At 55.5% G+C, this 21381-nt stretch overlaps 1 protein-coding gene across 23 annotated transcripts in view; it reads left to right on the plus strand.

Moving 5' to 3' along the window:
* Positions 1-694: 694 nt before the first annotated feature.
* PLEKHA6 (pleckstrin homology domain containing A6) overlaps positions 695-21381 on the plus strand; it is a 137158-nt gene continuing 116471 nt past the window's right edge. For 16 of the 23 annotated variants that reach the window (XR_011498187.1, XR_011498188.1, XM_070497445.1 and 13 more), the window contains exons 1-3: positions 695-928; positions 6846-6922; positions 11848-11905. Coding sequence is in view for 15 of the 23 variants with exons in the window: in XM_070497445.1 (XP_070353546.1) it covers positions 846-928; positions 6846-6922; positions 11848-11905 (218 nt within the window). In the remaining 8 variants the exon portion in view is untranslated. Of the gene's footprint in view, positions 929-6845; positions 6923-11847; positions 11906-18601; positions 18875-21381 lie in introns of those variants that run through there. The other 7 variants (XM_070497456.1, XM_070497468.1, XM_070497461.1 and 4 more) reach the window with 5 other exon arrangements.

Raw genomic sequence — 21381 nt, forward strand, 5'->3', positions numbered from 1 at the left:
TCTGACTTATTCCGCTTAACAAAACACTCTCAAGGTCCATCCCTGTTGCGAATGGGACAATTCTGTCTTTTTTCATGGCTGAGTAGTATTGCATTGTATATATCTATATCCACCACATCTTCTTTGTCTAATCATCAGTCAATGGGCACTTGGGTTGCTTTCACACCTTGGCTATTGTGAATAATACTGCAGTGAACATAGGGGTGCATAAGCCTCTGTATCAACGTTACCGTTTTTGATGTGCCAGTATTGACTGCTTGCAACCTGTATTCTGTGCACAGAAATATTCCTTCCTCTGCTTTTTGTTTCTTTTTTCCTTTTCCTTTTTCAAGTGCAAGTTAGGGGGAAGGGACATAAAAGCTGTTGGTTTCCGAGTGTGTCTCTGGGTCTCCCTCTGATTCTACTTAGTCAAGGGAGGCTTCTTGGAGGAGCTGCTGGGAAGGAAAGGTAAGACCAGCTGGATTAATTCGGCTGACTTCTTGGCAAGAAGAGACACCCAGGGCCCCTCGCCGCTCACACCCTGCCACTCTTCCCTGCCTCTGACCTTTGCTCCTCTCTTGACCTCCAGCCGAGTAGACCCAGGTTGACCACTTCCCCTTTCCGGTCGGCGGCTGCACTCGTCCCGGTTGGTGACTCAAAGCCCTGGCAGCCCCGCGCTGGAGGCGGCGGCGGCCGCGGTACCTGGGGCGGGCCCGCCTCCCCGCCCCGCCGCCACCTGCTCCCGGGGAGGCCGAGCTCGAGCCGCCGGGAGGCGCTGCGGGGGCGTGTCCGGCTCCCGCCCGCCGCCGCCGGGGAGGCCGAGCCGCCGGGAGGCGCCGCCGGGAGGGCCGGGGCTGCGGCCCGCGATGGCCGAGGAGCTCGACTGGCTGGACCTGCCCGGCCGCTGGACCTACGGCGTGGACCGCGGCGGGAGGGTCTTCTTCGTCAAGTACGTGGGGCTCCCCGGGTTTCCAGTCGTTCTCCGGAGTCGTCGACCTCCAGGGCGGCGGGGCCGGGCCGGGCCGGGCCGGGCGCGGGGGGCGGCCGACGAAGGAAGGGGCTCCGGGGCGCCGCGGGACGGCCGCCCTTCCCCCAGGGGCCGGAGTCCGGGCGGGCTCGGCGTCGCCCTGGGGCTGGAAAGGCGGGCCGCGCGCGGGGGAGTGGGACCCCGAGGACGGGGCACCGGAGCCAGGCTGCGGGGCTGTCCGCCGAAGGGGCCGGGAGCAGTTCTTCCTTTCGCGCCCCGCCTCCCCCCGCTGTCCTACGGGCGGACTTGGGCTGACCGCTTGCTGGGGGACCCTGCCCTGCCACCCAGTTCCCGGCAGTCGCTCACCCCGGGACTCGGGCTCGGAGAGACGGCGGGCCTCTCCCTTCCTGCTTCTTCCCGGGGCTGCGGTCAGGAAGGAGATGCCCACAGCGCGCCCGGCGTTCCCGGGAGCGGGGGCGCCTTTGCTGCTCCCAGCCGTGCGCTCCCAGCGCTGGGCTGTGTTTCCTGAACCGGAGCGGCTCGGGCTCCATCTCCCTGCAGCAGGGTGGCCCCGGGCGCTGTTTCGGCCCCGTCCTGCTGTGGTCATCTTTTGCCAGGAGAGAAGTCTCCTGAGAATAGAGTGAGTCCAGAAGCACAGCGTCCTGAACTGTTAGCCACGCGTGCCGTTTCCCGTCTCCAGACAGTCTCTCGCAGGACATTGGAGCGCAGAGGGGCCTGGGATGCAACCCCCTCATTTCTCAGCCGGGGAGCAGGTCCCTAGAAACCGAAGACCTGTCTAAGTGTTTGTCTCGGGTCAAGCCGGCGCCCACGGACCTTGCTGCGCCTCTGCCTTGCTGCCCCACGGCCTTTGCAGGAGCTCAGGCAGCCAGGCCTCTCTGGTGTTTCTCAGTTTCCATATTTGCTGTAGGCCTTTCTTCTGTTATCTCACCATGATCGTAATTGATGTTGTAATTATTATTATCTTAGAAATTAACTACGCTAAAGTTCTTGACTCTCAGAGTGTTAAAGAACAGAACTTCCCCAGTATTAAAACTGGAGTCCCTTTGGTCAGTGCTTTGAGACTTTAGAGCCGGTAAAAATCACCCAAGGAACTTATTAAAAGGCTGATTCCTGGGCCAGCAGGTGGCGTAATGGTTGGCTTTGCGTGCTCCACTTTGGTGGCCAGATCTTATACGCTGGTCCTCAAGCCATGCTGCGGCAGTGTCCCATATATAAAATTGAGGAAGGTTGGCACAGATGTTAGCTCAGGGCCAATCTTCCTCACCAAAAATAAAATAAAATAACATAAAAAGACTGATTCCTGAGCCCTACATCCAGAGATTCCAATTCAAAAGATCTGGGGTGACACTTGAGAATCTGAACTTCTGCAAGCTCCTCAGATATTCTGAAGAGGTGGTTAATTTGGCTTTTTCTTTCCTCCCAGTCTCTTGCTTGCCTTCCAGCTTCTTTTCGTCTTTCATTCCACAAACATTTATTGAGTATCCACTGTTTGTCTGTCACAGCGCTAGGCATTGGAGATAAAAAAAAAAAAAAAAAGATACAGATAGCTTCCTTGAAGGTAGTAGGGAGAAAATGCAAATAAATCCTTAAGAAACAATAGTGTAGGGGCCAGCCTGGGTGCACAGTGGTTAAGTTTGCACATTCTGCTTCGGTGGCCTGGGGTTTGCCGGTTTGGATCCTGGGTGGGGACCTAGACACCACTCATCAAGCCATGCTGTGGCAGGCATCCCACAGATAAAGTAGAGGAAGATGGGCACAGATGTTAGCTCAGGGCCAGTCTTCCTCAGCAAAAGAGGAGGATTGGCAGCAGATGTTAGCTCAGGGCTAATCTTCCTGGGGGGAGGGGAACAATAGGGTACATTCTAGGGTATTTGCATAATGCTATAGGAACATGAGGAAGAAAGAGCTAATGCTCTCTGGGGAGTTGAGGGAGGGCCTCCTGGAGAAGGAAGGATTTGAATTGATTCTGGAAGAGAGAGGCTAGAGTGAAAGGGGCCTTGAAGCAGAGGCCTGTGGGAAGGAGGGCACCAATGGGGGCTAGGGCACAGGCTGTCTAGAACACTCTGAGGGTGCAGTCGAGATGGAGCGGAGACAAGGAGCTGCAGGAGACCAGGCGGAGCAAGTAGGAAGCAGACAGCGTTGAGAGCGGCCTTCTGTATTGGGCTAAGGGGTTTGAACTTGGTCCTGCAGGTGATGGGACACCAAGGAAATGCGAAACAGAGCACTGACGTGGTTAGGTCTGTGTTCCAGCAGGATCTCTGGCAGCTGCAGGGATGACGATTTGAGGGCCAAATGGGGGCAGGGCGAGAAACTTGAGGTGTGGAGAGCGGTTAGGAGCAACTGCAAAAGTCCGGGAGATGGCTGATGGGGACCTGAATTAAAGTGGTGAGAACAGAGGGAAGGGGAGGGAGAGATGGGAGAAAGCTTCAGAAGTAGAATAGAAAGTGTTCATTTACTACCTGGAGATGGGAGAATGAGGGGAAAAGGAAGAACTGAAGAGAAATCTCAGAATTTGGAACTTGATTTGACAGAGATCAGGAGTATGAAAAGAGGAACAGACTTTAGGGACAGCACAGCTTCAATGGGGAAACACTGAGTTTGAGGTCCTGATAGGACATTCAGGAGGTGATGTCTCATAGGCAGCTGGATGTACAGGATAGAGGTTGAAGAGAGAGGCCTGGGAGTCATCACTACGGTGGAACCACCCAGAAGTGTGCGAGGGAGAAGACAGGAGGGTACCCAGCAGGAGGGTACCCGCATTTAAGGAAAGAATAGAGGAAGAGAGGCCAGGTGGAGAAGACCCGCGGGTCACAGAGCTGGGCAGCGGCAGGGCCAGGATAGGTTACTGCCCCAAAAGGCGACTAAGAAGGACGTTAAGAAGAAAGGAACAGTCAACAGGGGAAAAGCCAAATGAACTCAAGACTGGAAAGTGTCTGCTGGATTTAAGAACCAGGACGGTCTTTAATGACCTTGAGGAAAGTGTTTTCACGGGAGGGCTGGGAACAGGGACCAGATTGCAGAGGACAGGTGAGTGGAGACCAGGAAGTGGACGACAGCTGGAAGGGACTAGATTCCAAGAAGGAAGTGTGGCCAGTAAGAAGGGGAGCAGGTGTTGGGAAGCTGGGAGGGGAGGCGGTGTTGAGGGGGAGGCCGAGGGTTCAGACTGGAAGACGTGACAGCAGGGGAGTCTAAAGGGATGGACCCAGCAGGGAGAGAGAAGTTGAAGATACAAGTCTGCGATGCTCAATAGAATAAGGTTCTAGAAAAGATGGGCGAGGATGGGGACTACAACCCAGGCAGAAGGATTAGCCTTAAATGGGGGAACCTCTTCTCCAACATAGAGACAAGTGTTAAAGGATGGTGGGAACACGGGTGAGTTTGGGGGTGGGTGGCTGAGTGTATTGGGGGAAGCCCCTACCTAATGGTTTTTATTTTAAAAAAATTATTTTTGTGAGGAAGATTTGCCCTGAGCTAACATCCGTTGCCAATCCTCCTCTTTTGCTTGAGGAAGATTAGCTCTGAGCTAACATTGGTGCCAGTGTTCCTCTGCTTTGTATGTGGGATGCTGCCACAGCTGGGCTGATGAGTGGAGTAGGTCCCGGCCCGGAATCCAAACCTGGGATCTGAACCCGCGAACCTGGGCCATTGAAGGGGAGGGCGCGGAACTTTAACCACTTGACCACGGGGCGGGCCCCTCTACTTTTTCTTGAGTTAAGAGATAAGATTATCGGGTGAGAATGGGGAAGGTGAGGAGAGGCAGGCGTGGGCCTTGAGGTTGGTGGGAAGCTCTGCAAATAGCAACTGCCTGGGGCTCCTGGAGAAGATTCTAGGTGGCGCTTAGGGCCCAGCTAAGCTTGGGGACTGTGGATTTGCAGTCACACCAGTCCCCCTGGTTCCAGCTTCCCCGTCAGCCTGAAGCTGGAGTGGAGACAGCCTGTGACTATGTGACTGCATTGCTCTGGGCCGGGGCTGATGAGGGGCAGCTAGCAGAAGGACAAGGGGAAGAGGAAGTCGAGGGTGTGGTGCCCTGTGATCCTCCGTTAGTCCCAGGCGACGTAGAGACAGACGTGAAGTCTGAGGGAGCCGACAGTGTGAGAGGAGGAGAGGAATCGGGGGCCAGAAAGTCTCCGGGCAGCTGAAGAGGCGGGGTGAGAATGGCTTTCCCCTCCCACTTTACAGTGTAGCGCGGGCTGATGTCCCCTTCCTCGGCTTCCTCTCCCACTGCCTCCCAGGCCCAGGCCCAGAGCACAGCTCATCTGCCGTGGCACACGGTGGCTCCAGGGCCTCAGGGACACCAGAACAGTGACTTTGTTTCTTCTTTCCTCATCAGAGGGGTGGGTCAGCTGGGAAATCTCTTCCTGCAGCAGGTGTCCAGACTTAGAGAAAAATTAGTGGAGTTAAGAGAAAAGAAAGCATATGCCCACACAAAGACTTTATTTATTCATAAGCAGCTTTATTTCTGATGGCCAGGACTGAAAACAACCCAAATGTCCACCGCCAGGTGAGTGGATGAACACGCGTGGTGTGTCCTACAGCGGACTACCACTCGGTGATGAACGGAACGAACTATCCACGCCCACTGCCACATGGAAGAAAGAAGGAAGGAAAGAAAGAAGGAAAGAGGTCTAGTTTGTATGATTCCATTTATATGAAATTCTAGAAAGTCTAGAAAATGCAAACATCTAGAGAAACAGAAAGCAAATCGGTTGCTCAGGGGGGAGGGTGAGGATGGTAGGAGGCAGAGGCAGGGGAGAGGAGTTACAAAGGGCACAGGAAAGTTTGGGGAGTTCGCATCTTGATTTTGGTGGTGGTTTCACACCTCATACACACGTCAAAACTTACTAAACTGTCCACGTTAAGTATGTGCAGCTCATTGTATACCCTGCTTTCGTAAAAATCTAGTGGAGCCCTTCCTAGTGGAGTTTGTTCTGTTAATTAAGGTACTAATTGTGCCTTAAAAGCCTTGAGTGGAGTCCTGTCCTGGACCCTGAGGCCCCGCCCTGCTGCCTGGAGGACCTGGGTGATGGGAGGGGTCTTTCCTCTGCGCGCCTGCGTGGGCTTCCCCCCCGGGTTACGCCTGGCTGAGGAAAAGTCGGTGCCACTTGGTTGGTGGGGGCTTGAGAGATGCCGGTGGGCTCGTCTGCCATCACACCTGGAGCCCAGAGGGCTTGCATTGCCCGGGAGCCCGCACTGCTGGGAGTGAGACATCAGAAAGAGCCTGGGTTTGGGGGACAGATCTAGGTCTGAATCCTGGCTTCATCACTTATTGATTGTGTGGCTTTGGGTAAATTACTTAACTTCTCTGAACCTCAGATTCACACTCTGTAAAATTCCCAATGGGAGGGAACGCTGGGAATGGAAGTCTGTACCCCTGTAGACACGCACGGACTACGGCTTCGCCCAGCCTCCTCTTTTCTCAGCCATGGAGAAGCTGCCAGTTACGGACCTTCCCTGCTCCTCCCCGCAGCTTCCCCAGTCCCCTCAAGTGCCCCCTCTTAGTGAAGGCTTCGTGCTGTTCTGCTTCCTGACTTTCATCCCAGTCAGCGCTTCCTCCCTGGGATGGTGTAACACCCTCTGTGCAGAGCTCCAGAAGGGCCGATAGCCCCATCACATCATAGTGCAACTATCTTTTCAGACGCCTGTTTCCCCAGTGGGTTAACGTCCTTTGGGGTCTGGTACTCAGAGACGAGTACTCCTCTCTGGGTCCTCGAGTCTGCTCAGGAAGTGCTCTGTGAATGTGAAGGAGTGAATGGCCACGTGGATGCCCCATCTCAGGTGTCTGGGATCGGACGGTCAGTGTGGATGTGAATCTGGAGATGGGTGTCCTGCTCAGAGACGCCGCTCTCGCAGGTGACACTTTCTTCCTGGTCTTCCATAGTGATGAGGAAGAGTCAACCAGCTGGGTGCACCCTGGTACGGAGTCACCCCTCCAGAGTGGACACTGCTCCAGCCCAGGTAAGGAGCTCGCCTGTCTGCCTTTGAGTCGAGGAGGAAGCGGTGGCTCCGGGTGCCCTGACTTTCTCCTTTCTCCGTGGAGGGGCCACGCTTAGCACTTGGAATGCCCTCCGGCGATATTGCAGGAGGGCTGATGCTTGCCTCGAGGTCCGTCCAAGCTTCCAGCTCTACCATCAGTGTCTGGGACGGAGCTTTGAGGACGAAGATTTTACTCCCATCTCATCCCGCAGCCCAGTCCGAAAATGCCCTCCATCTTTTTTTTTTTCAATCTTTATTTTATGTTTTTTGAGGAAGATTAGCCCTGAGCTAACTGCTGCCAATCCTCCTCTTTTTGCTGAGGAAGACTGGCCCTGAGCTAACATCCGTGCCCCTCTTCCTCTTCTTTATATGTGGGACGCCTGCCACAGCATGGCGTGCCAAGCGGTGCCATGTCCACACCGGGATCTGAACCGGTGAACCCCTGGCCACCAAAGCAGAACATGTGTAGTTAACCACTGTGCCACCGGGCCGGCCCCCACTCCATCTTGAGAGCTCCTGAGCTGGGCAGAGCACAGCCCCCAGTGCTGCACTGTGGGCTTCATGCCACGATGGAGATGCTCTCTCTATGCTGCCCGGGTCAGTCCCCCTTAGCCACATGCAGCTGCTGTGCAAGTGAAAGGGAAGCGTGACCGAGGAACCAAAGTTTAGAGTTTAATTCATTTAAATTTAAATAGCCCCACGTGGCTAGTAGAAGCTCCTTCACATTTAGGGGAACACGAAAGAAAAGTGGACAGGGCAACACTGACTGCTCACTGTGCAGATGACCCTGCTGCTAGCCCCCGGGGACCTCGCAGGCTGCTGGAGAGGTGGGACGCAACCAGGCGGCAGATTTCTGTCCGATTGGAGAGGTGGAGACCCAAGAATCAGAAGGCCAGGGGCACTTCAAGGGAGCAGCCACCATCCCATCGGCGGGCTCCCACAGGCCACAGAAGGGCAGGGGCGCGAACCGCTGGGAGACCCCCACCCCGCTGCCCTTCGGCCCTTCCCTGGCTCCAGGCCACTCAGCTGACGAGCAAGCAGTGTCGGGGCGGAGGCCCCGTTCTTCAGGCGGACCTGGCGCTCAGGCCTTGGCGCTGTTTCCCTGCACGTGCCCTGAGTGCCCGGACTTGGCTCCTTCCTCTGGGAAACGGGGTAGGATTAGGAACCTCAAAAGGCTGGAGTGAAGATTACACGACAGAGTCACCGTTGGGAGAGGTGACCGTGTTGTATTTCTGACTGGAAGCGAGGCTCCTGCGGCGCCGGGCTCTCTCCCCCGCGGTGGGGCGGGCGCTGCCATCCACGGTCTGAGCCGTCCCTGCCGTCGGCCCCTCGGCAGCCCTGGAAGGCGAGTGAAAGCCTGTGGGCCAGTTCTTCCGCTTTGGGCTGCAGCCAGCAGACTGTCCAAGGCTGGGGACGAGGTAAGTTGCCCCCCAGCCTGCTGGGAGGGCAGCTGCCTTGGCGGGCACCCGCCTGGAGAGGAGTCAAAGAGGTCTTGGTGTTGCCCGGGCAGAGAGGGCAGTGTGGAGGGAAGTTGCTAGAAAAGGCAGGGGACATAATTCACACTGGCCACTTTCCTGGGGACATCACAGTGGCAGGATTACTTATGATTCTGACCCAACAGGGATCTTTCCACTGGGGAGGCTGCCAGTCCCACCCTGCTGGATGGGGACGTCCTCCCACAGGGACAGAGGGGAACAAGTAGCATTTATGGAGCGGCACAGAGGAAAGAATGTGAGCTTTGGAGGCCGCAGACCAGACTCACATCCCGGCCCAGACACTTTCCTGTGTGACCTTCAGCAAGTTGATTAACCTTTCTGGGTCTCAGTTTCCTCATCTGTAAAAATATTCGGGCTGGTGCCTATTGTATGCTGTGGCTGTGCAGATTAAATGTGCTGGCAGTGGCAACATGCATAGCTTAGAGGAAGGAGGCACTCGCTCGGTGGTAGCTGGCGTGGTTATTTCTCTGGACAAGTCCTGGGAGGGGAGTGGGCCGGCTGGCTGCCCTGATGCGTTGAAGCAGCAGCATGGCATCAGCAGCAACCATGGAAATACAGACCCTTGATGAACAGGGGCGAGTAGATGGGTGGACGGAGCCTGGGCTGGCTCTCCACAGAGCCCCGCTCTGCCCTCCAGCGGCCTGTGCCCTGAGGCAGCAGAGAACATGGCTGGAGGCAGTGAATGGCTGTGCTTTATAAAACCTTATACCAGGCAGGTGTCGGACTGACCAAGGAGGTGGCCGTGATTGTCAGGAGCATCCAAACCTGTTTCCAGTATGTCTGCCCCGGGGCTCCTGCACCCGCTAAAGGCGTGTGACCCCTCCGCCCGCCTGTTCCCGCCTCTGCCTCGGGGTGGAGGTGTCCTGTTTGCGGGAGGCAGGACACTCCAGGGTGGCTGTTTGGGAGGGCGGCAGGACGGCCATGGCGGTGCCCACCCGGCGCTCTAGGAGCCCGAGGCGCCGCGCCTCCCTGGAGAGTCTGGAGGGGGCGGCGTCTCCTGCAGGGACTGCCGGCGCCCCTGGCCGAGGCCACCGTCCTCAGCTGTGCTGTCCTTGTGGCTCTCCACTTGGAACATTTCTGCCATTAACTTTTTCAGAGGTGCTAGGAAACATTTTTTAAGGCCTCCCCACTTGTCTGGACTGATCTCCCAAGTCCAGCGCTGGATCCAGAGGCAGCAGAATCCGGGGCAATAACACGGGCCTGGGATTCGGAGACATGAGTCCTGGTCTGATCCCGGATGCTGATCATCTGTGAGGCCTGGGGCAAGTGAGCGCCCTTGGCTCTAACTTCTGCTTCTGTGATAGACAGGCGCTGGCGGGATGATCCTGAGGACCCCCCAGGGCAACCACCTGTGCGGTCACTGCTGTATCCCCGGGGGGCTGGCGCAGGGCCTGGCACAGAGTAGCTGCTCAAGAAAAGTTCGTTGGGGGCCGGCCCCGTGGCCGAGTGGTTAAGTTCGTGTGCTCTGCTCCAGTGGCCCAGGGTTGGGATCCTGGGCGCGGACATGGCACCACTCATCAGGCCATGTTGAGGTGGTGTCCCGTGTGCCACAACTAGAAGAACCACAATTAAAAAAATGTACAACTCGGGGCAACAAAAGACCCCGAATTGCTAAAGCAATCCTGAGAAAGAAGAACAAAACTGGAGGCATCACAATCCCTGACTTCAAAACATACTACAAAGCTACAGTAATCAAAACAGCATGGTACCGGTACAAAAACAGGTGCACAGATCAATGGAACAGAATTGAAAGCCCAGAAATAAAACCACACATCTATGGACAGCTAATCTTCGACAAAGGAGCTGAGGGCATACAATGGAGAAAAGAAAGTCTCTTCAACAAATGGTGCTGGGAAAACTGGACAGCCACATGTAAAAGAATGAAAATCAACCATTCTTTTTCACCATTCACCAAAATAAACTCAAAATGGATCAAAGACCTAAAGGGGAGACCTGAAACCATAAGGCTTCTGGAAGAAAACGTAGGCAGTACACTCTTTGACATCAGTTTCAAAAGAATCTTTTCGGACACCATAACTCCTCAGACAAGGGAAACAATAGAAAGAATAAACAAATGAGACTTCATCAGACTAAAGAGCTTCTTCAAGGCAAGGGAAAACAGGATTGAAACAAAAAAACAACCCACTAGTTGGGAAAAAAATATTTGCAAGTTATTTATCCGACAAAGGGTTAATCTCCATAATATATAAAAAACTCACACAGCTCAACAACAAAAAATCAAACAACCTGATCAAAAAATGGGCAGGAAACATGAACAGACATTTCTCCAAAGAAGATATACGGACGGCCAACAGGCACATGAAAAGATGCTCATCATTGCTGATCATCAGGGAAATGCAAATCAAAACTACACTAAGATATCACCTTACACCTGTTAGAATGGCAAAAATATCCAAAACCAAGAGGGACAAATGTTGGAGAGGTTGTGGAGAAAAAGGAACCCTCATACACTGCTGGTGGGAATGCAAACTGGTGCAGCCACTACGGAAAACAGTATGGAGATTTCTCAAAAAGTTAAAAATAGAAATACCTTATGACCCAGCCATCCCACTACTGGGTATCTATCCTAAGAACCTGAAATCAGCAATTCCAAAAGTCCCATGCACCCCTATGTTCATCGCAGCATTATTCACAATAGCCAAGTCATGGAACCAACCTAAGTGCCCAGCAACTGATGACTGGATAAAGAAGATGTGGCATATATACACAATGGAATACTAGTCAGCCATAAAAAAGGATAAAATCATCCCATTCACAACAACATGGATGGACCTTGAGGGTATTATGTTAAGTGAAATAAGCCAGATAGAGAAAGACAATCTCTGCCTGACTACACTCATATGTGAAAGTTAAACATGTAGACAAAGAGAACAGATTAGTGGTTACCAGGGGAAAGTGGGGTGGGGGGAGGGCACAAAGGGTGAAGTGGTGCACCTACAACACGAATGACAAACAAGAATGTACAACTGAAATTTCACAAGGTTGTAAACTATCATAATCTTAATAAAAAGTTAAAAAAATATACAACTAAATACTGGGGGGATTTGGGGAGAAAAAGCAGAAAAAAAAGATTGGCAACAGTTGTTAGCTCAGGTGCCAATCTTTAAAAGAAAAGTTTGTTGAATGAATGAGTGAATCCTGCAAGGCAAGGATTCATTTGAGCACTTCACCACTCATTGCCAGGGGCTGTCCCTTCCAGTGCCCTCTCTCTTATTTGCTGGAAACAGACTGATGGGAATAATGGGCAAAGGGGGTGAGACGGCTGGTTTGAACACTGTTGGCGCAGCTGTGGTATTCCTGCTTCTCCCGGCCCCAGCCCTCCTGAAGCAGGTCAGGCTTGCTGAGCTGAGAAGGGAGACAGGGTGACCTTGTGGCCTTGCTTCCTCACAGGTTTGCCCAAGGGCTGGGAGGTGGACTCCACCCGGGAAGGAGCCGTGTACTTCATCAAGTGAGTAAGGCGGAGTTTCCTTCTGGTCTCTCTGTTGGTCCCGCTTTTGGCACATCCTCAGGAGAGGAGATGGTGAAAGGGTCTGTTTTTTTCGCTGAAGGCACTGCTGGGGTCTGGATGGCCAGGAGGTGTCACGGCTTCCGAGGGAGCGCTAGCATAAAGCCAGAGGCGTGTGTGGGGTGCGCGTCTCTCAGTGTGCGTGTTTATGTTGGCCTGGGAGAGCCGCGTCAGTCATGGGAAGTTTTCTGGGTTGGGGCTGGCGTGTGGAGCGTTGGGCTGCGCTCTATGGGTGGGACGGACGTGGCTCAACAAAGTAGAGGAAAGAGCTGTTCTAGACACACACGGGACAAAGGTTCAGAGGAAGGGGATGGAACACCGGGCGCCGTGAGAGGGAGGAGGTGGAGCCAGCTGGGGAAGGTGTGAGTGGGGTGCACAAAAGGCAGCTTGGCTGGTGGCAAAGCCGACTGTCCCCCTTGCTCCCCTGGATGGGGCATGTGTGGTCCTGGAGGTGAGATGTGGGGCTGCTCTGCTTTCCTCTAGGGGTGGGTCAGGCCTCAGCAACTGACGGAGGTGGAGACAGCCTGAGAAGGGGAGGACAGCTCTTTGGGCTGGCTGCTCCCACCTGCCCCATTGGACTCCTTTCCCTCTGCCTTGCTCTGGTCTCTCCATCTCCCCCAGGCGGGGTCCTGGCCTCGTTCCCATGGGTGAGGCTCAGCATGCTCAGGCCTGTGGGCCGCCCCGCCTGGGCTGGCCTGGGATTCTGTGGGGCTGGTAGAGAGCAGCTGGCCCCAGGGAGCCCCCACGCAGCCAGTGGAGGGAGCACCCTCTTCTCATCTCCTTTCTTTCCCTCTCTTCTTCGAAATCTTCATCGTTTCTACCACAAGGGGTCATCTTTCCATCCCCCAGCCCAAGACCAGCCAGCACTCACATTAGCTTGGCTGTTAACTGTATTCTTAAAACAAAAACCAAGCAAAATGGGTAAATTATCTGTTTTGGAAATTATTCTGGTATGGCATGGCTCTTGCAGACTGAGCTTTCCCTGAAGTTGAACCAAATTCCTTCCTGCTTCAGTTAAGACTTATTTCTTTTTTTCCCTTTGAAGATATCGTCTTAGAATTCCTTTATGTGCATTGGGTTCTTGAGATCATTTACTAAGCACTTTCACATGTGTTACCTCATCCCTTCAGTCTCTGAAAGCTTACCACCTACTGTGGTCTGGCCCTGTCCACCTCTCTGACCTCATCTCCCAAACTGGCTAGCTGCGCTGATTCTTATCTTTCTTTTCCTCTGTCAGGCCAAGTTCATTCTGACCTCAGGGCCTTTGTATGTGCTGCTCCCATTGCCTGGAGCACTTTCCTCCTATTTTTGCACATGTAGCTCCTACTTCTCATTTAGCTCAAGTGTCATCTTCTCAGAAGGACCTTTCCTGACGGCCCCATCTGAAGTACCCCCTGTGCCTTAGTCTCTCTTACTTTCTTCATAGCACCTACCACTGCTGGAATGCTTTGGTTTATGTATTTGCTTACTTATTTATTGGTGGTATTCCGCCACTGCCATGTCGGCCCTGAGAGCAGATTCTGGCTATTGTTTTCCATTCTATCCTAGAACCTCTTTGGCACATGAGAGGAACCCGATTTTTGCTGAAATAAATGAATGAAAAATGTTGGGAGAAAAACAGCAGAGGCATAATTAACCCCTGCTTCAGCTGCAGCCCAGCGCATCTCTCCTGAGAATTCGCTCCCAATTCGGCATGTCCTGTCCTGAACTCGTCATCTTCCCTCACCAGTGCTGGCTCCATCTTCCTCACAGTGCACCAAGCCGGGACCCTCAAACACCCTCAGGCCCCTTCCCACAGTCTTGCCAATTTCCCTTCTACACATCTCTCCCCCACCCCCTTCTCAATCATCCACGCCCACGTGGGCTCTCACCTGGACCATTCTAGCAGCTTTGCACTGATCTTCCTGCCTCTAGGCCATCCTGTTGCAACAGCGCTTTTTTTCTACAATGCCAATTTAGTCATATCATTCTCCATTAAAGCCTTTCCTGCTTCCCATCAGTTACGGATAAACTCTGAATTCCATACTCAGGCACTGAGAGGCCCTCCTAATCTGGCCCCTGCCTTCCTCCTCCAGCCTGGCCTTCCATACTCCCCAGGTGGCCAGACCAAATCACGGTGTGCCCTCCACACTCCCCTCCCTTCCAGGCCTCCCAGCCTGTGCAAGTGCTAGTGCTCCTGGAGCACGTCTACCTGCGACACCTGCTCTTCCTTTAGGCCTCGCCTATTGCACCACTTCTTCAGGGAAGCCCACTTATTCATTATTTGTTTACACGTGTGTCATTTCCCCTAGGTCGGAGTTCACAAACGTGAATGTGCATCAGCATCACCTAGAGGGCTTGTGAAAACAAATCGCTTGGCCCCACCCCTAGAGCTTCTGATCAGATGCTGGGCAAATGTCAATCTTTGCTCACTGAAGTTTGACCCACTCACACTAGAAGGAGAAAAATAGCCTCCCAAGTTGTCTGTGTATCTAACTCTTATTACTGCCTCTTGGGATCCATGTCTGGGGTCCCAGAGCTCCTGACTCACCCATCATTTCACAGCAGGTTCCCAGGTGATGCTGAGGCTGCTGGTCCAGGGACCACCCTTTGAGAACTGCTGGTCTAGACTGCAAACTCATCAAGGGCAGGGGCGAACGCAGAGTCTGGAAACATAGACAATGTTATTTCATTATGTATTGTAACAAAATGTCAGCAAGCCGTCGGTTATGTATTTGTGTCTGTTCCCAGTTGTGGCGGCAACTCTGTCCATCAGGAGCAGCAGTGGCCGCTCTAGGAGCTGAGCGCTTTCCTCCATGATCTCAGTCACTCCTCACAACGGCCCTGTGAGGGAGGCGCTATCCTCCCCGACTGTCTGAGCAAGTAAGGCGAAGGCTGAGACTTAGTAAATGACGTGTTTACTGTCACAATGCTCGTGGAAAGCAAAGCTGGGATGCAGCTCATGTCTGCCCGATTTCACAGGTGACGCTCTTAACATCATGCCGCTGCTGCCTCCAGCATCCTGGTGCCTCACAAGGGAGGTGCCCACAAACCCTGGCTGAAAGAGTGAGTGAGTGAACGAGTGAATGATTCCGGCCCACTCTCCTTGTCTCCACAGCTCCCTGCAAAGGTTTATGAGGTTTGGTTGATGGGTGAGTCAGGCGCTCTGGGACCCCAGACATGGATCCCAAGAGGCAGTAATAAGAGTCAGATACACAGACAACTTGGGAGGCTATTTTCTCCTTCTAGTGTGAATGAGTCAAACTTCAGTGAGCAAATATTGACGTTTGCCCAGCATCAGATGAATGTGATACCTGTGTGTCTCATGGCGCCCACAGCTGCCGTCGTGGCTCAGGAAGGGTGTGCGGCGAGAGGAGAAAAAGCAAAGGGTTAAAACGTGGGTGAAGCCCATTGCAAGCTCGTGTGCACACGCCCCGTGGGTCCACGAGAGGGCGTCAAAGCACGCGCGAGCCGCCCCGAGGCCGGCGAGGGTCGCTCCGCGTGTCCGTGCTGACCCCTGATAGCGCCGGCGGACCGTCCTCGGCCGAGTCTCGGCTCCATGGCTCTGGTGGACTTCTTTCAGATTCTTAAAGATCTGGCCATGGAGCCCTCATTGCTGACTTTCCCTGGCCCGACTCCTCTCCCCGGAGCAGCCCGCTGTGGCTTCTGTCTCTTTCTCCGCAGCTGGCGGGAGGGAGAGCGGCCGCGGCGCTTTCTGCAGAGCTGCACCCTGATAACCCTGGTCCGCAGCCTGGGCCCTGCCGCGCCCCGCACGCAACCCGGCCGCACCTCCTCCCTCCCAGGGAGCCCCGCCCAGCGGTGTCACTTCTTCCGTGTTCTGGTCTGAACACTTCCTCCAAGAGGGTGCCAGAATGGGCAGCCTCTCCACCGGTGCCTCCGGCCCGTCCCTGAGCTGCTGCTCGGTGCTGTGCAGGCGCTGCGGAAGGCAGGGATGCAGAAGCGCAGGCCTCTGCCCCCCCCCCGCGCGTGGGCTGGGTCCCTGAGAGTCATCAGTGGAGACCTCAACCTGTGGGATCCCAGAGGAGGCAGCACCCTGGGAGGCGCAACCCAGCCACCAGAATTGTTCTGTTGTCTCCAGAGGGACAAAGGGACAGGGCAGCAGATCTGGTAATTAGTGGCCTGACTAGCTCTGCCTTCAGAAAGGCATCTGACGCCCAGAACAGTAAAGAGTGAGACAGACAGGGAGAAAGGTCGTGAATGGTGTGGGGCTCAGGGGAGAGAATCCCCGTTTGCAGGTGAGGAAAACTGAGGCTCAGCAGTCAGGTAACTCATTACAAGTCCCTCAGCTGATCGGGACGAGCCGGGTTCAAACTCAGGTGGGTCCTCAGGGAGAATTCACCAGATGGGGCTCCCTGCTCTGCTCCCCAGTTGGTACATTCTGGGAGGGAGAGAGCCGCGAGGACACGAGGACATGGCCTGGGTAGGGAATGGGTGCGGCACCTTTGAGGGTCCAGTCAGTCAGCTTCGTGGCCATCAGACTGTTTCTCTGCTCCCCTCACCCATCCTAGTTGGAACCCTAAGGCCCTCCTACTGCGACATTTCCCCCACCTTGCTCCCCAGACGAAGGCACTGCCCCCAAGGCCGCCCACATCTCCCAGGGGCATCGCCACGTCTGGCCTGAGCTTCTCAGAGGATCCATGACAGTCGTCTGCAGCCCCAGCCGGCCCTGGGTCTGCCAGAGAGGAAACCCTCCCAGCAGGCCCGTCTGTGTGTCTCCTGCCTTTCCAGCTGCCTGAGGATTGTATGGGATGGGAGCTGGGCTCCTTGTCCCCTTCTCCCCACTCCCTGTCCTCTCCTGGATGCTATAATCTATGGCCCCAACCCTGCTTTGCTCCATGGGCTCCTCAAGGCCAGAGACCCCCGAGGTCCCCTCACTTTGGTCTGGCTGGAAGCTGGCCCTCCCCTGCCTGTGCTTAGTCTCGCCAAGTCCTGGAGAGCCGGGGCAGGTGGGTCGGGCTTCACTGGTAATGCCTGGCCCTGGGCCTGCGCCTGGGGCTTCTTTGCTCTTCAGCTGAGTGGCTTTCCCGTAGCTGACAACCTCAGCGTCTCAGCCAGGTGGGTGGGGCAGAGGGGGCTGACCTGCAGACCACGCCCCCCCACGGCTGCAGGCAGGGGCCTGCCACTCTACCGTGAGATCCCAGCTCCGGCCTGGCCAGCTCTGGGGCGGGAAGGACGGTCCTTCCAGGAGCTCTCTGGGGTATGTGGAAGTGGGGTGTGGGTCAGCTCTTCTGAACAACCCTCACTGACAGGGCCCCGGGCCCTGGGGCAAGTCTGCGCTCCTCCTTCTCCCACAGTAGATTCTTCTTAAAGGTAAAGACTTCAGTTGGTAAAATGATGCTTATACTCAGATCGTGTTAAAAGAGACCCTCAGAGAAGGGTAAATAGTTGTATTTGAGTGAAGGGAGGTTTATTTTTTTACTTTATTGTTTTATTTTTATTTTTTGCTGAGGAAGGTTGGCCCTGAGCTAACATTTGTGCCCATCTTCCTCTATTTTATATGTGGGACGCCGCCACAGCATGGCTTGATGAGTGGTGTCTAGGTCTGAGCTCAGGATCTGAACTCACGAATCCTGGGCCACTGAAGCAGAGTGCACAAACTTAACCTCTATGCCACTGGGCTGGCCCCAAATGTTAATTTTTGAAATCTAGTTGTTCTAATAATAAACATTCAAGAAAGATGTAATAGTCATGTGGGTGGGTCCTTGAGGATGCCCCTCATCTAGCCTCTGCTTCTTGAGATGTTTCTGTACTCAGAAGTGACCCCATGAGCTGGTCTGGTTCCGTCTCCAGCTTCTGGGTCTCAGGGGCAGGTGGGGCTGAGAGCCCATGAACCTGCCTGGAAGTTTCAGTGGGAGTACTCCATTTTCTTCCTTTCTGATCCTGGTTATGACACCCAGTGTTTCTATTGCACTTTACCCATTGTCACAGAGAATCTGTTATTTTTCTAGCATCCACAGAAATGTGAAGACGAGAAGGAAACTGAGGCAGAGAGAGAGGTTGAGATTGAGAGAGAGATCTCTTAATGGCTTGGGCTTGTCTGCAGCAGAAACAGGGCTGCCGTCCTGTTGTCTGAAGCCCTCCGTTCTGCCTCTGACCCTCAGTAATGCAAAGCACAGGTGCTCCCTGGCTTGGCCAGCATCCTTGCCTAAGGTCACTGGGGACCAGTTTGAGTGGAGGACCTAGGAATCCTGGCGTTTTATAATGGGCTCCAACCAGCTCCAAATGTTACTTCTTTAAATTCATTGTGCTGAGTTGGGGGGATGTGAAGGCACTCAGGCCCGGGCCAAGCCCTCCTGACACCTAGAGATGTGCCCACCTCTTAGGTGGGCAGCCCCAGAGACAAAAGGCAAGCACAGGCAGGCCTGGTGAGGCCTCAGGGTGCCAGACCCCTGGGCAGCTTCTAGCTCCTTGTACCCTGGCGGGGGAAATGCAAACTGCAGCTCACGCAGCCTATGGCCCAGACCCCTCTCGGGGGCAGCCTCATCCCGGCGGCAGAAGGCCAGGAAGGCTGTGCGGGAGTCCTCCGTCCTCTGCTGGGCAGGCGGCTTGCCACTGGTGTGGATGGAGTTAAACCTTTCCGGGGACTATTTACTCCTGATCCTAAGTGACAGCTTGGGGAGGGAGAGTCACGTGGCTCTGAAATCCCCACGGAGCAGATGGAGCATGCCCAGCTGCTTCTGCCTGGGAAGGATGCTGGATCCTGCAGTCACCACAACAGCATCCTCTCCCTGCGCCAGGGACCTGCCAGCCGGAGAGATGACTGATTAGACCAGATCAGATCCAGAGCCCCGCTCTTCAGAAGGGGCCCCGAGGGGCGGGGAGGAGGACCTCAGCCGCCGGAGCTGGGGGAGGGGTGCCGTGGGGCTCGGAGAGTTATAGCTTTGCAGCACTGGGCTCCCACCTCAAAAGCCGGTGAGTGTTTTGATGCATCATATAGATGAGGTGGGGGAGGAAGGTTCGGCTCTGGTCAGGGCTGGCAATCGCCTGCCGTGTGAGTCTGGGCTGCTGGCACTGCGCAGCCTTCCCCATCCCTCGTTCTTGGCAGCATTACTCGGGGACTGTGGGTGCTGAGAACGCTAACGATAGCCCCCGTGCCCCACCCCCACCCCCACTGCCGGAGTCCTGGGAAGTGCTGAGGTTGTCTGTATTTATCACATTTGAATTGCATCTCCTGGGTGAGGCCAGCTTTGGGACTGCCAGCTTCCCAGGGTCCAGCAGGGTCCACCAGCCTGGCTGGAGCAGAAAGGCCAGCCCCACCCTGCCTCTAATCTTGCCAGAAGGACTGAATTGAAGGCCAGCAGGAAGGAAACATGGAGGGGGGCTCAGGGGCCAGGCTCCAGTCAGCCCCAGGGCCTCGCCTCCCTCAGTGTAGGGAGGGGACAGGGTGTGTGTCTTTTATGGGCTTGAGGTTGGGGCCCAGGGATGGTGAGGCTCTTGTATTCCTAGGGGGCTTCTCGTCTCTGGTCTCAGATTTAGTGGGGAACACCTGAAGGAGCCTGAGGCATGGGCATGGGGGCATGCAGGGATGGATTTATAATGGTGGGACTGGGAGGCAGCCAGCAGCACCTTGGGCTTAATGTGTGAGGTTCTGGGCAAAGGAGCAAGGTTGGAGAGCTGGCAGAGAGGGGTGGCGAGAGGTAGGGTGCAGGGCATGGAGGGGGAGTTAGGCAGGAAAGGTGGAAGGAGAAGAAGGGAGAAGAGGCTACAGGAGATGCTCTTTGCAACTACAGGCAAGCCAAGGAAGGGAAGAAAGAGGGGGCTAGAGCCCGGGCTCGGGCCATGGGAGAGCCAGGATGCAGGGAGCCAGGGATGCAGGGAGCCAGGGATGCAGGGAGCCGGGATGCAGGGAGCCGGGATTCAGGGAGCCAGGGATGCAGGGAGCCGGGATGCAGGGAGCCAGGGATGCAGGGAGCCGGGATGCAGGGAGCCAGGGATGCAGGGAGCCGGGATGCAGAGAGCCAGGGATGCAGGGAGCCGGGATGCAGGGAGCCGGGATGCAGGGAGCCAGCCCTGGCGCACAGGGGCGGGGAGGCTGAGCTGCAGGGTGAGGTGGTGGGAGGAGGATGGGCTCAGAATCAGAGGGGGTCTCTGGCCATCAGGGTTTGGTGGTCCTTCCTCAATCCCTGTAGAGCTCTCACCCTCAATCTTGCGGTTTGGGGGTGTGCGCCACCATGGGTCTCTTGCGCGTGGGTTGGGAGCCCTGGCTGGCCTGTCTCTGCCTGAACCTGCTGTCTAGATGGCCGCGGGGCATGGCAGGCCCTGCCTCCACAGGCCCTGAATGCTGGCTTCCCGGCCCCTTGGAGGAGCTTGAAGCTGGGGAGGGTTCTGGGGGCTCCCACCTCAGAGCAGCTCCACTTCGGCTTGGGCAGGAGATGAGCAGGTCCTCCTGGTGGAGGTGGAGGGGGCACCATGGAGACCCCTGGCCCCTCTCTCCTGCAGCCTGGCTGGCTCCTTGGGGGACCCAGACAGTGGCTCGGGGCTTGGAGCTGGCTCCAGGTGGGGGGCAGGAGGCGCTGAGGGCGGCAGCCCTGGTACTGCCACTGGGCTCTCCTTGGAGAAAACAAGCGGCTCTCTGTGTCTCCTCACAGGGCGCAGGGCGCTGGCCACAGATCAGAATTATTAAAAGCCCTTGGTTTTCCAATCAAGGCGAGGTGAGGAGCCCTTGGTGGGGCGTGTGATTAATCCTGGTGGTGCTGCACGGGCTCCAGACAATGGGGGCTTTTTTTTTTTTGCCGGGTTCGGCTTTTTTCCTTCTTCACAGGAAGGTGACAGTGCAGGACGCATTACACAGATAATTAATTTTAACGTGTCTGCCTGGATTATTGAGCTGGATTCTTCCTGCTCGTTGTAAATGAAGTAATTACCAAGAGTCAGAGAGTGAGGCAGCCAGCCCCGGCTCCCTGCTGACATCACTGCCTGCCGGCCTGAGACGCCCCACCCAGCCAGCCCAGCCTGCGGCCTGGGGCACAGAAAAGGCAGCCCGCGGGCCCAGGGCACTGGACGGGGAGAAGCTGAGCTGAGCGGGCCTAGCCCAGAGCGGAGCAGCCTGGTGTCAGCCAGGCCTCACCAGCTGCGGTCCCTCTCAGCCCCACCTCCTCTGTCTTCCTCACTGGCCCGGTGTGAGGTGCCCTGAGGCCACTGGCACTGCGTGTGTGAGCCCCCAGAGCGGGGTCAGGACGAGGAAGGTTGCAGCTGGGCATTGGGAGAGCTTGCTGACGGGCAGGGGCTGCAGGGGCAGGAGTGCGCCCTGGTGTTGGAGGTTCTGCCTGGTCTGAGCTCCTGGCTGAGGGGGTCTGGAAGCCAGTGCATTATTGAGATGACTTTGGCAGGCCAGTCTCCAGCTGGTTCAAAAGGTCTAGAGAGGAAAGAGTGCACTTTGTTTGGGAAACATTTGGGGTCGATGGTGAGCAGAGAGAAGG

Source organism: Equus asinus, chromosome 25, assembly GCF_041296235.1.
Source record: "Equus asinus isolate D_3611 breed Donkey chromosome 25, EquAss-T2T_v2, whole genome shotgun sequence".
NCBI classification, from domain to species: Eukaryota; Metazoa; Chordata; class Mammalia; order Perissodactyla; family Equidae; genus Equus; species Equus asinus.